This window comes from Phaethon lepturus, unplaced genomic scaffold (assembly GCF_000687285.1).
Source record: "Phaethon lepturus isolate BGI_N335 unplaced genomic scaffold, ASM68728v1 scaffold17040, whole genome shotgun sequence".
Lineage (NCBI taxonomy): Eukaryota > Metazoa > Chordata > Aves > Phaethontiformes > Phaethontidae > Phaethon > Phaethon lepturus.
This window is the reverse complement of record NW_010514188.1, coordinates 9,949-22,355: the sequence shown is the minus strand read 5'-3', so window position 1 is coordinate 22,355 and position 12,407 is coordinate 9,949. Positions and strand designations below refer to the sequence as shown.

The 12,407-nt window shown below is 37.1% G+C and overlaps 1 protein-coding gene across 1 annotated transcript; it reads left to right on the top strand.

Moving 5' to 3' along the window:
- The first annotated feature begins 346 nt into the window (after positions 1–346).
- EIF4E (eukaryotic translation initiation factor 4E) lies at positions 347–11,598 on the top strand. Its single transcript, XM_010292263.1, has 6 exons — positions 347–473; positions 2,671–2,766; positions 4,258–4,321; positions 6,268–6,381; positions 8,973–9,112; positions 10,855–11,598. The coding sequence occupies exons 3-6, from the start codon at positions 4,292–4,294 to the stop codon at positions 10,967–10,969; spliced, it is 399 nt and encodes a 132-aa protein (XP_010290565.1). The 5' UTR covers positions 347–473; positions 2,671–2,766; positions 4,258–4,291; the 3' UTR covers positions 10,970–11,598.
- The last annotated feature ends 809 nt before the right edge of the window (positions 11,599–12,407 follow it).

Below are 12,407 nucleotides of genomic sequence, written 5' to 3'. Positions count from 1 at the left end.
AATCAATTTTTGGATGTGCATATTCTAGATAACATAGTATACCGTATATTTCTGCAATAACTCTCAGAACTTTTTCTAAATAAGACAAATGTGTCAAGTAAACCATTCTGGTAACAAATGATACAGGAAGCAAATCACTGAACAGCAGAATGTGAATTCCTGCAGTTAGTATTTATTGTAGGACCTGTTCAGATGTTGAAGAATAAAGGGAATGCAGATTGTGCTTCCACAATGTGATTTGGGCCCCTAATCCAAGGTGAATTAGAGGAACTCTTAGCTTCAACCTTCTTAAAGTTACTTCAAAGAACTAAATTACCTCAATAAAAATTGAGAAGGAATGTATTAATAACTCCTTTCTCCAAACAGGAAACCACTCCCAACCCTCAGCCTTCAGAAGAGGAGAAAACTGATCCAGCACCTAGTCAGGAGGTTGCCAGCCCTGAACAGTATATTAAGCATCCACTACAAAACAGGTAAATAGTACAGAAGCATGATTGTAATTTTGCCAAAGACAGAAGGATGACTGTGGCTTTACAGCTCTTTTGTTTACCTTATGTTTTCTAGCAGCATTGTGAGACTTCTCAATTTTTTTTGAAGATTTTTTTGCAGTGAGGTTGCAGAGGAAATAGAATCCGATCCTGTTGTAATTTAGAGCCTTTTCATGTAGTGTTGTTACAGAAGCTGAAAATCTTTGCAAATTTTCATAATGCAGCCAGGTAATTGGAAAGAGCATGGCTTTGCTTTTAGCTGGAGACAAGCAGAGCTTTTGTTACTTTTGTGTGGTGTTTAAGAGACTGACACTGAGATGAAGTTGCTGCCAAGCACAACTGGAAAACCTTCCATTCTGCCTTGTATTGTGGGCAGTTAAGGTGCCAGTGGTAAAGACTTTCTTATTCTTATTTCTTATCAGAGTCTTACTCCTTCATATCTTAACCTTTTTTTTGCCTATTTGGATCTGAAAGTAGTAGAATCGCTGTTTATCAGCCAAAGAACATGTTAAACTTGACCATATGAGTGGTTGGTGTCTACAGTAGTATTGTTTCATTATCTGTAAGAAGCACAGCAGGAGAAACCCTGCAAAGTGCAAATGCATACATTTGTACCAATGTGTCACCAAGAGAAAAAACTGTCAGGCACTTAGATTTTTCTTGTTTCACATGAAAAACATGGAGCAGTACTTAGAAGTATAGTTGAAAGTTATTAAAAAATCAAAGCCCTCTTACTGAATTTTGTGTTCAGTGTGCAAAAACAGGTATGTCTTAAAATCCTTAAAAGTTTCTACTCAGCTTTTTCCTGAGCTGTAGAGACAGTGAGGACTTTACCAAGAAGCTTTGTACTTGAAAATCTTGACTTGAACTACCTTTCTGCAGTAAAGATACAAGCTTACAGGTTGAATTCCTTTAAATGTGCACAAAAGTTACTCCAGCAGCATACACGTACTTCAAAAAGAGCAGTTAGGAAGTAATTTTCTCCAAGTAAGCTGAAGAGCTGATGTGGAGCGCTCAGTACTTAATGTTGGTAGGTAGGTGCTGCCCCAAAGTGAACCTTTTACCAAGTGACATCTTACCCTTTTTCTAAGTTTTGAGCAAGTGTGGAGAACCACTGCACTGTAGTGCTGTGCTGTGTGCATCCCATTTTCCCTTGTTTTTCAACTTTCATCCTTCCGTTTTTTTCTTCTGAACACTTTGATTGAATTGGTCCTGACAGTCCTTTACAAGTGGTAGTGGAGCTATTACTGGCAAATAGTAAAGTTTTAAAACAAGGTTTGAAATGTCAGGAAAAAGGTCTTAAAACAATAGATTGACACCTTAAAGTACTCTACTGTGAGAAGATAAATCTACTCCAGTACTAACCTGAGTGATTTCAACACTACTGCAACTATCAGGATGAAAAATAATCCTGTTTTGTCAAATGCCTCATCAGGTATCCTGTTCTAGCATTTTAAATCATCCTTTTTAGATCCAGAAAGAGCATCTTTGTGTGAAAAGTTTTAATTTATAGTATGTGTTGAGATTAGTACTCTGGAGTTAATGGTGAAGAAAATTGGATGGAAAATTTTTCATTTAGTCTTGTCTTCATAGATGCAGAGTTAAAAACTTGAAACCATTAAAGTTGGTGGGTTTTTTTTTTTAAGACTATTGCCATTAAGCTTAATGCAGCTTCCCTTTTAAAAATTTATGCTCTCCTAGTATGAGTGCTTGGGAAACTTTCACGTCCTGTATAGTTTTGGAGTGAGCTTTTGTAACCTTTACAAAGAGATTATTGGAAAGGCAACTGTGCAAACTATTCCTAGTTTGAATAGTTGGTGGTGTTTTGGACCATAATCAGTTATTTGCAGTAGGGGATTGTAGTTTAGCAGTAGCAGCAAGGAGAAACATCTGAGGTTTAGAGGTTGAGAGTCTTAGAAATATTCCAAAGCTACTTAAAATATTTGCCTAAACGGATTGATCAAGTTCGCCATGATTCTTGTAATGGGAACGCAAATACTGTTGATCTGCAAAGAGTTGGATTTGAGAACTGAGTTTCTCGTGTAGCTTATTGATGAAAACTAACTTCCATGCTGATAATATCTTAAGATTTACAGTTAGTTTGGATATAACAATACAAATAATTCTATTTTTAGTATACTTCAATTTCTAGATGCTATTGTTTTATTTTGTTTTCCTTTAGATGGGCACTCTGGTTTTTTAAAAATGACAAGAGCAAAACTTGGCAAGCAAATCTTCGTCTTATCTCAAAGTTTGATACTGTTGAAGATTTTTGGGCGTAAGTAAAGATTTTTCAATCTGCATAATAATCCTGGCATTTGTTGGCAAAGCTTAAACCGAAGTCCAAAAAACCATAAAGGACTTCATTAGTGGCTCCTTTTTGGATGTATGTATCTGAAATGTTTGCAAAATTGAAGGTAAGGTCTACCCCATTCTTCAGAATGTGGTAGAACGTAACCTTTCGACTAAATGTGATTGGAGAAGTTTTTCATACTTTAAATGCACATTGTCTTTCTGTTAACACTGCAACACTACTTACATTCATATGTACATGACATACATGTAGAAAATTGTATTTGTGCCATAGCTATCTCATAATAACATGAATTTGTAAATTCCTGTAGCCAACTGATTGTCACTTCCTGGGCCTCAAATTTTGCTAGTTGATTAAATTATCAGACATCTGGCTCACTTCAGATGTTCAAGAGTGCCTGAATCTGGAGTATAGTACTTGGGAGATTGATGCAGATTAATGGCATCCTTGAAAGAAGTTCATTAGAGGTTACAGAAGACACTACCTTCATTCTAAATTGAAGGTCTACGAAAGCAGTTAGGCTCAAACAGCAAGAACAAAGCCTTTGAAGGTAGGCCATTTTGGTCGGAGTGGGAAATAGGTGTATTGTTCTGGGGAGAAAATACTAAGGTTAAGGTAAACTTAAAGGAGGGAAGCTGGTAAATCTGTAACTGGCTTTATAAATTACTATGCCTGAAATCTAACTGTTAGAACATAGCAGTAATTAGTTACCTTTTTGGTGCTGGACCATACCTGGTCTTGGACTACAGGTTGCTGTGATATGTACAGTCCTTTTTCTGAAGTCTGACCTTAAAAGTTCAAGGGGAAAAAAAAAGCATCTATCTTCTTGCTAGAGGAGGTGACAGTATGTACTCTTTTGGTTTTGTTTTTTTTTTCTCTGAATTGCAAAGTTGTAAATTTAATTTGGAGTATATATTTTAGATTTTGTTGTTTCAGTCATCTGTTCTTGCCTTTTGAGTCCTTATTTCAATTTGAATTATCAGGCCTACAGCCTTTATTGCTAGAGTATTGTATTAAACAACAAGGTTGAATATTTCTCCTAAAACCATTCTCTGCAGAGAGAGTAGCCTTAGAAATATAAACAATTACCCTTATTTCATTTATGTATATGTACAGAATACACATGCATACAGAACTGGTTGACATGAAAGTTTGGTGAGTTATGTTCCTAATAACTTTGTTCGGACTAGTATAAAAGAAGCATTGGTATTGTTGCATAGGAATCCAGCAAGTGTTCATAAACCAGTTTCCATTACGCTTCTTTAAGCCCAGAACATCTTAAAGCTAATGTTTTCATACTGCTGAAAAATACTTAGGACATAGGGTTGCTTCTGAAATAACTTAAGTGTTTTTCAATTTTTTGTATTTTATTTGGTCATATGTCTTAAATTCTTTAAGAATTTTGTACCTTAAAATAATGCTTAGTTTTTAATCGTGCTTTTTTCCCTCCAATAGTTTATACAACCATATCCAGCTCTCTAGTAATTTAATGCCTGGTTGTGACTACTCGCTCTTTAAGGTATGCTTGCTAACCTTTTTTTCTTCAGTTATGGATGTTGATCAATGCTTTCTTGGCTAAGCAAGACACTGTCCAAATATCGTACTTCAGATATTTAGGAACATGGTTGGGAATGTCCTGAAGGTGTTAATTTTCTTAGGAAGTCCCAACCACATGCCCTCTGAAAATCAGGCTGTCACTAGTTCTGAAAATGTAAGTACTTTCTTCGACACACTTCAAAGACAGTCCATTTTACTCTGTTGCTCTTTTTGTCTTCATTCTGTGTTCGAGATGCTTGTGCAAATAATTAAGTCTCAGTAATTTTTATAATATGAAAAGTGTTCCAGCTCTGTCATTTGGTGTGACATGAAATGTGTTAAAATGTCCGAGTTCTGTGTGAGGCTGCAACTTCTCCAGTATTTTTTATGAGCACTACTAGGCCGATGCGCAATGCTCCTATAATTAATTTTTACACCACCAGTTACATGCCATGTTACTGATGCATGAAATAGAAAATTGTACCCAACACTGACACTTAAAGCATGCTGAAGAAGTGTTCAGACTAGTGAGTAGGAAACGCTGATGAGAAAGTGTACGTGAAATCTTGTCTCTGCTGGAGTTAGGATCTGAACTGGAGCTCTAAATTAAATCCTGACCTCTCCAAAGTGCTTCTAACTGCTTCCTTTCTGGATTCAAATACCTAAATAATGGCCTAAGTACTGGTGCCTGGTTCCTCCTTTGCATAGGAAACATACCTACTTGCTGGGACACCTCAGTAGGCTCTGTACGTAGTTTGTAACTGAGGTTTGTAAATCTCAGCAGCTTTAGGTGGGGAAGAGGTGGTGATGCTTGGGTTTTGAAGGTAACTGTTTTTGGTGACTGAGAAACCTTACTACTAAATTTTAAGAAGCTGTAGGCCCTTCAGAGGGTAGGCTATCAATAGATTATGCTTGTATTTTTTGCATGAATCCTAAATTTGTGTTTTAAGTATGTGTATCTATTCTCTGTTTGCATATCATCAGTCAGCAATAATTATTTCACTGCATGGAACAGGTACAGAATTGGCAACTGTTGCAGGCCTCTGAGCAGTCTCTTGCTGTTGTCCTTCAATCGTGACCTCGTAAGAGTTCCTCTTAAAGGTGGTGGTAGTTTGAGCCCTGCAGCTGCCAGTGTTAAATTTAAGTGAGCTGACACCACTCCATCCTGCATGCTGAACACTTAGTTTTCAGCCAAAGCTCTGTCGTTTGGCTCTCTTAATAGATGTTTCTTAACCAAATTTCTCTGTCTAGACAGTTACCTGCTTTTTTAATGACTGACTTTCCTGGAGTGCAGTGTAGCTTGTGGTTATGGGAGTGGCAGCTGGCTGCTTTGCTGGATCAGTGCATCGAGAGTCATTTAATTCAGTGCAGGACCATTGGTAAAGCATGGATCAGAATGCAACTTGCTTCAAAATAGTGTGTTGATTTTTGTGGCCCCGGCAATGAAAACCCTCTTATTCTCACCTTGTGTGTGCAGGAAGGCATTGAGAGAGACTGCCAACAGTGTCTGCTTCAGTGAAGTAATCTTTATGCATAAGCAAAGCACTTGACCAGTGTTGCAGTGAGACCAAGACTTAAAATAAGGACTCCAGAATGTAGCTGCTAATTTTATCTGGTTTCATATGGGGCAAAGTGGATGTCTGACTTTGCCTGTTTCCACAGGGGTTTTTTTTTATGTAGTGTTGTGTAGCCAAGTCTTTTGCCAGGGCTGTGATTCTTCTGTAGAAATAAAAATTTGTTAGAGAAAGTTCACTTTTTAAGCTGGTTTGGAACTTTGGTATCGGTACGAGACAGTATTTCTGGACAGGTATGTATCTTAAACTATACTCTTTTTTCTCAAGTTGCTCTTTCAGTTGTCACTGGCCTTTTGGTTATTCTTTAGGAAAAATACAGATCAATTCTGTTTTAATTTCTGGCTGTTCTTTGCAGGATGGGATTGAACCCATGTGGGAAGATGAAAAAAACAAGCGAGGAGGACGATGGCTAATTACACTAAACAAACAGCAGAGACGAAGTGACCTAGATCGCTTCTGGCTAGAGACAGTAAGCTCTATGGCCTTAGAAGTTGCAACTGAAGAATCTTGCATTTGTGTTTAATACTTTTAACTGCTTTGTTCTTTCCCTGTGCCACATTAGACTTCTAACTTCCTGGCAGCACAGTATCCTGTAAGTTTTTATTGACAGGCTGTATTTGGAACATAATTTTCAATAGTGATTCTCAGTGTTGTTGTATTCTATTGAATACTTTCTTACAATGGGCAGCAATAGACATGATTCTACAGGACCGATTAACGGCTTCCTGTGGAATGTACAGAATAGCTGTCAAGCTACTTGGAAAATAATACTTCGTCTTGTGTGTGACTCTCAAATGTCACAGCAGCTCCCAAGCTGCTTAAAATGTAAGAGTATTTGTAAAACAAATTGTCACAAGTGAATGGCTGTCAGGTTTTGGTCTTGCTGAAAGAAGGGAGTTTCATATTTATTTTTGTTCTTTCTGTACTTGACACTAGGATAGGCAAGTAATAGCACAATCTTCCTATGCACTATAAAAATACTTTTTTCCATTGCTGTTATCTTCTTGGAATAGATTTTTTTGATTTATAAATACACTTCTAGAGATTATGTGGGTTGCAGTAAATGTGTTGTAGAAAAGGATACAACTGTACTGTCTAGGAACTGACTCAGAATAGCCTGGAAGAGTCTGGTGTGATCTGGGTTTTAGGGGCGTGGATTGCAGGCAGTACAATGCAAAGCAATTTTTCAAATCTCTGATCTTTTTTCCCTGCTTGTGTGAGAGGCAAGAAATATTGCACCCCTTTGAGAGGGAGAAGTGGCCTTTAGGATCAAAGCAGAGGTGTCCAAAATACCAGAGCTATTAAGATCTTTCTAGTCACTGTAGTAGTGATTTGAAGAAAGGATAATGAGCATTACACTACTAGGCAATATGACTGCACATGAGTAAATAAATGTCTTGCTGTGTGTTCTTGGCCTCTCTCCCTAAATGCTCATATAAGTCCTCCTGACTCTTAATAACCATTACATATGGATTGGAAACATGTAGATAGTCTATGTAGACTTAAGGCTAGAGGGCTCTGCTCTTTGTTTAGCAGCAAGCAATGGCACAGAGCCCAAATACCCAGGTGACTGGTATATGTACTCTAAAACAACCTTGTCACTTCTAATTCCAGTAATTATTTGTGACCAACTTTCTCCAATAAAAATCAAAACCTCTTCCTTTATCGCTTCCCTTTGGAACAAATTTTTGTTATAACCTAATGATCTTTACCATTCTTTAACTGTAAACTAAACTTCATTTGAGAAGACTTTTTTCCCCCTGTTGTGCAGCATTCATGAAGAATATACTTAAGTGTTTATTGAGCATGGTAGTTGTCTTTGCATGTATGTGTACTAAGGCTGTTGATCGATATTTTGGATGTTTGTGTGTGATTTAAACTTAAAAGTTTACAGCTTTCATTACTTACTGAATGTGTACATCCTGCAATTGGATGTAACATTTAAAGTGTGTGTAGTTATACCTGATTTATTCAGTAGCACACTTTGTCCTTTTTGTATTTCTTGATGAAGTCAGCCCTTGCAACTCTCATAGGTACTGAAAGACCTGCTTTGTTCAAAAAGTTACAAGTGTGTTGAATTTCCAAATGTTATAAGTGATTCCGGAAAATAAATACACTGCCATTATGTTAACTGTACTTTGCAAGTGAAGTAAACTAGTGCCCATTTCAAGACTAATACTTCAGTGTGCAGAAGGACTTTTAATTCAGCATGGACTAGATGAGTCTGTCTTAACCACAAGAAATATATCAGTTTTGAAAATCTGAAAATTGCATGTTTTACAAGTTGCAAGTTGAAGATTTTAAATATCACTTTCACAGTTAGCATATTATACAGGGATGTGACCTAACTCGGTCTGATGTTCCTGAAGTATACCACCTTTGCCAATTCCAAACTTCACCATGAGAAATCTGTGGGGGAGAATCTTGCATCACTTGTATGTTTGTATTGTTGTGCTTGCACTGTTCCGGATGACTGCTTCCCACTTTTAGAAGCTGTGGCAACTTTGAAGCTGCCTGAGTGTTGATAGGAAGCAACGCTTCATTAGGTTGCACTTTTCATCTAAGCTGCAGTCTGATTTGCCTCTGAATTGGTATCAGAACTGAAGTTGGACCTTACGTAGCTGACATGTTGCCCAAATAGTTCTTCACAGGTTCTTCCTGGGTAATGAGTGTCAACACTTGAAATTTTGGATTTGTCTACCTGTGTTAAATGTACTTTAGAAAAAAGAATAAATTCCTTTAATTCTTACCTGGTTTTGGATTGGGAGGATGGGATGAGAGGCAACACTACATAAGTGATCAACTGTGTCAGAACTTGAGAGATAGGAAACTCAAAATAGGATGAAGATACCCTGCTACAACTGAGTTTGCATTCACTTGTAACATTTGGAACTTCAAGAAGATACTGCAATAAACAGAAAATGATTGCTGTATGGCAGGTGGCTATAAGCAGTAAAACATAGTATTCTTCAAAGTCCCTGGTGTACACTGAGTGTTTGCCAATGGAGCAGGATTCTGACTTTGAACTGCCGCTTTTAATGGTTAATCTTTGTTTTGTAGCTGCTGTGCCTTATTGGGGAGTCGTTTGATGACTACAGTGATGATGTATGTGGTGCTGTTGTTAATGTTAGAACTAAGGGTGATAAAATAGCAATATGGACAACTGAATGTGAAAACAGGGATGCTGTTACACATATAGGGTAAGTAATGCTATTGATGTCTTGAATATATGAAGTGTAACAATGCATTTAAAGACAGCTGACTTGATAGAGAATGCACTTCAGGCAAATGCAGCCTGTGCAGAGCTGTATCCCAAGTTCAAGTAACTCAGCACCAAATTATTTGTGTTACTGTGTAGCTTCTGTGGGCCTTATGTTAGTAACTTCTTTGTACTGCTGCACTGCCTTCACTGTAGTTTAGAAATAATGAAGACTTGAACACAAATCTTGGCGCAAAAGTTTTTCATTTCATGATGAGGCATTGTAATTAATACCTGTCAATAGTGTAGATTCTGGTGCAGCATGACAGTTTGTAAAGGTGGGTAGCCAGTAACAGTAGAGTGTTGGTAAGATTTTTCTCAGGAAAGAGGTGCTTACAAATAAGAGAAGAAAGGTACTGTAAATCTTAAGCTCACAAGGATGTCCTTAGATTTGAAAGAAGCTGGACAATGATGTCATGAAACTCTACAAAACTTCCTACAGTTTTGTTGCTGTTTAAGTACAAATCAAACAATTCACAAAACTCAGCATTAATTTGTTTGATTTGTAATAGCATGTTGTAGTCTTCATTCTGGTAAGCAACAGTAGCCATCTCAGATTATCAGGTGTCTCTACTATGGAAAATGCATGTTGTGCTCTGCTATTTAGCAAATATTGCTAAAGTTAGTGGATTCCTTATGCTGTAGTATTGATGCTTCAAAATTATGTGCTGTTAAATTCAGTCATTGTAGGCTGCTTAACCTATGTAAACCAATGAAAATATTTGTCCTCCTGGCTTAGCACATCTGTTTTAGACAAAACTTTAACTGTCAGGCATAGTGGCTTGCTAACAGTTTTCACTTACTGGGTGGCTCTCTTTGACACATTCCTCATTGGGACCTTTATGAATATGGTTGGGGTCTGCCTTGTACTAACAATTGTATTATACAATCATGTTCAGACTTGAAAAGTAAGTGTTTAACAAAAGACACACAGAACTGTGGTGCTCATCTTTTGCTAGTAGAGAATAACTTTACATCAAACCTAGTAGGCATAGGAGTGCATTTTTTTTTAGAATGGTATTAGCCATTAAGTAAGGAGCTAAGATAACTCCATTAGAGAACTAATAAACTGTAAGAAAAGTTAAGATTTTTGCAAACTGACTGACATGGTGGCTAAGGTAAGTTATGTTGATTGCCTGCTGTCAAGTTGCTATAATTCCAAAAACAATATAGCAAGCTTTTATGTAATGGTTAAAATTGGGTTAAGTTATGGTCCTGGAAACTGCTCCGTTATTATTAGGGTGAGTTAAAAAACAACAACTTTGCAAGTTGTTAACAAAACTATATAGATGAACAGGCTTTTTCTATGGTTTAGTCAGAGCTTGCAGCCTAGTGCCATTAGTGGCTTGCATCTCACTCATACTCTATGCTAAGGAACACTGTGTGGGTGTGTGAGGGGGCTGCTGCTGCTGCTGCTTTCTCTTAAGTCATAAAATCCAAGCTGATTTTCTTAAAGCTTCTGTTGAGTAGCTGTCTGTGACCAGTATCATAATGAACTGGGAGGATGGGGACCTGCTTCCTGTTAATAGTTAAAGACAAGCAAGTCTGTGCGACTGAGACGTGTGTGGTGATAAAACCTGACTGTTCCAGGGAACTGCTGTTCTGTTTGGTTCAGGTGACTTTATCAGCTCAGTAGTTCTAGAATTGTGGACCTTAAACTGTTGTTCTATTTCTTTTCTCCAGGAGAGTATACAAAGAAAGATTAGGACTTCCTCCAAAGATAGTGATTGGTTATCAGTCCCATGCAGACACAGCTACTAAGAGCGGCTCCACCACTAAAAATAGGTTTGTTGTTTAAGAAGACACCTTCTGAGTATTCTTTCATAGGAGACTGCGTCAAGCAATCGAGATTTGGGAGCTGAACCAAAGCCTCTTCAGAAGCAGAGTGGACTACATTTAAATTTGATTTCCATCTAAGTGTTGCTAAGATTTGTGAGAAGTCTCATTCGCCTTTGTCTTGTACTTCTGTGTTCATTTTTTTTCTATTTTGGCTGAAGTAACCATTACCAATCAGAATTTTAGTACACTTCGCCCCCCGAATCCATAAATGTTTTCCTGGCCCACTCTGTAATAGCTTGGTAGAAACATTACTATTACAAAAACCCCACATTTGTTTATCCACAGTATTCAGAAAAGAAGTTGCATTTCTGTACCTGCAGGAAATTACTCTCTTTTACATTTGCATTGTATGCAGTAACATTTTGCCGGTTTGGGAAAAAAAGAGTATGGTGCATACAGTTTTCTAGCAATTTTTTTATACAGCATCATCTTTGCTGTAACCTATGCTGATGGCTGCTAGATTAATTTATTTGTTTTCCCTATTGGATAACATTAGTGATATTTTGATTTCAGTTGTTTTTGCTCATGTAACATTTGGTGAAGAATCTGGGAATATGACAAAGGTGGAATAAACATTAATTTTGTGCATTCTTTGGTAATTTTTTGGTTTTTTGTAACATCAAAGCTTTGCTACAAATTTATGCATTTCAGTCAAATCAGTGATCTGTTTGTGTGATTTCCTAAACATAATTGTGGATTTTTTTAATGTAACACCATAATTTACATTCCTTACTAGAAATAGTATGTCTGGTTTTGTATCTTATGCTGTATTTTAACACTTTGTATTACTTAGGTTATTTTGCTTTGGTTAAAATGGCTCAAGTAGAAAAGCGGTCCCACTCATATTAAGACAGTGTACAAAACTGTAAATAAAATGTGTACAGTGAATTGTCTTTTAGACAACTAGATTTGTCCTTTTATTTCTCCATCTATACAGTGAGTATTTGTACTTCTTGTGACAAGGCAGTCTCTTCTGTGGCTTCTATTGTAGTGTCTTCCAAGAAAGATAAAGTCTGGAGCTCTAGTCTGTTGAAACTTTTAATAAATTTATTAGATAGCACCCTAAATCAAAGTGAGATTATATTGATGTGGCTACTGTTTTTTCTTAGTGGTTGGACTAATTGATCATGGTTTGCGTTGTCTCTCTTTTTTGACTTTGGTTTATGCCAACCAAGAAATTTGAGGCTATGTAGAAAGCGGTCTAGTTTCGGGTAGAAACTACACTAAAAGTGCTGAAGTGAGTGATTCTACTTTAAGTATGTAATTCCTGTATCAAGTACAAGTAAGGCGCACTAGAGACATGGCTACAAAATAAAAGTATATAAGGATCTAGGTAGTCTGCTATTATGTATGTCTTTACAGTGAACTAAAACTTCCATTGGCTTGAAAGTTGCTGT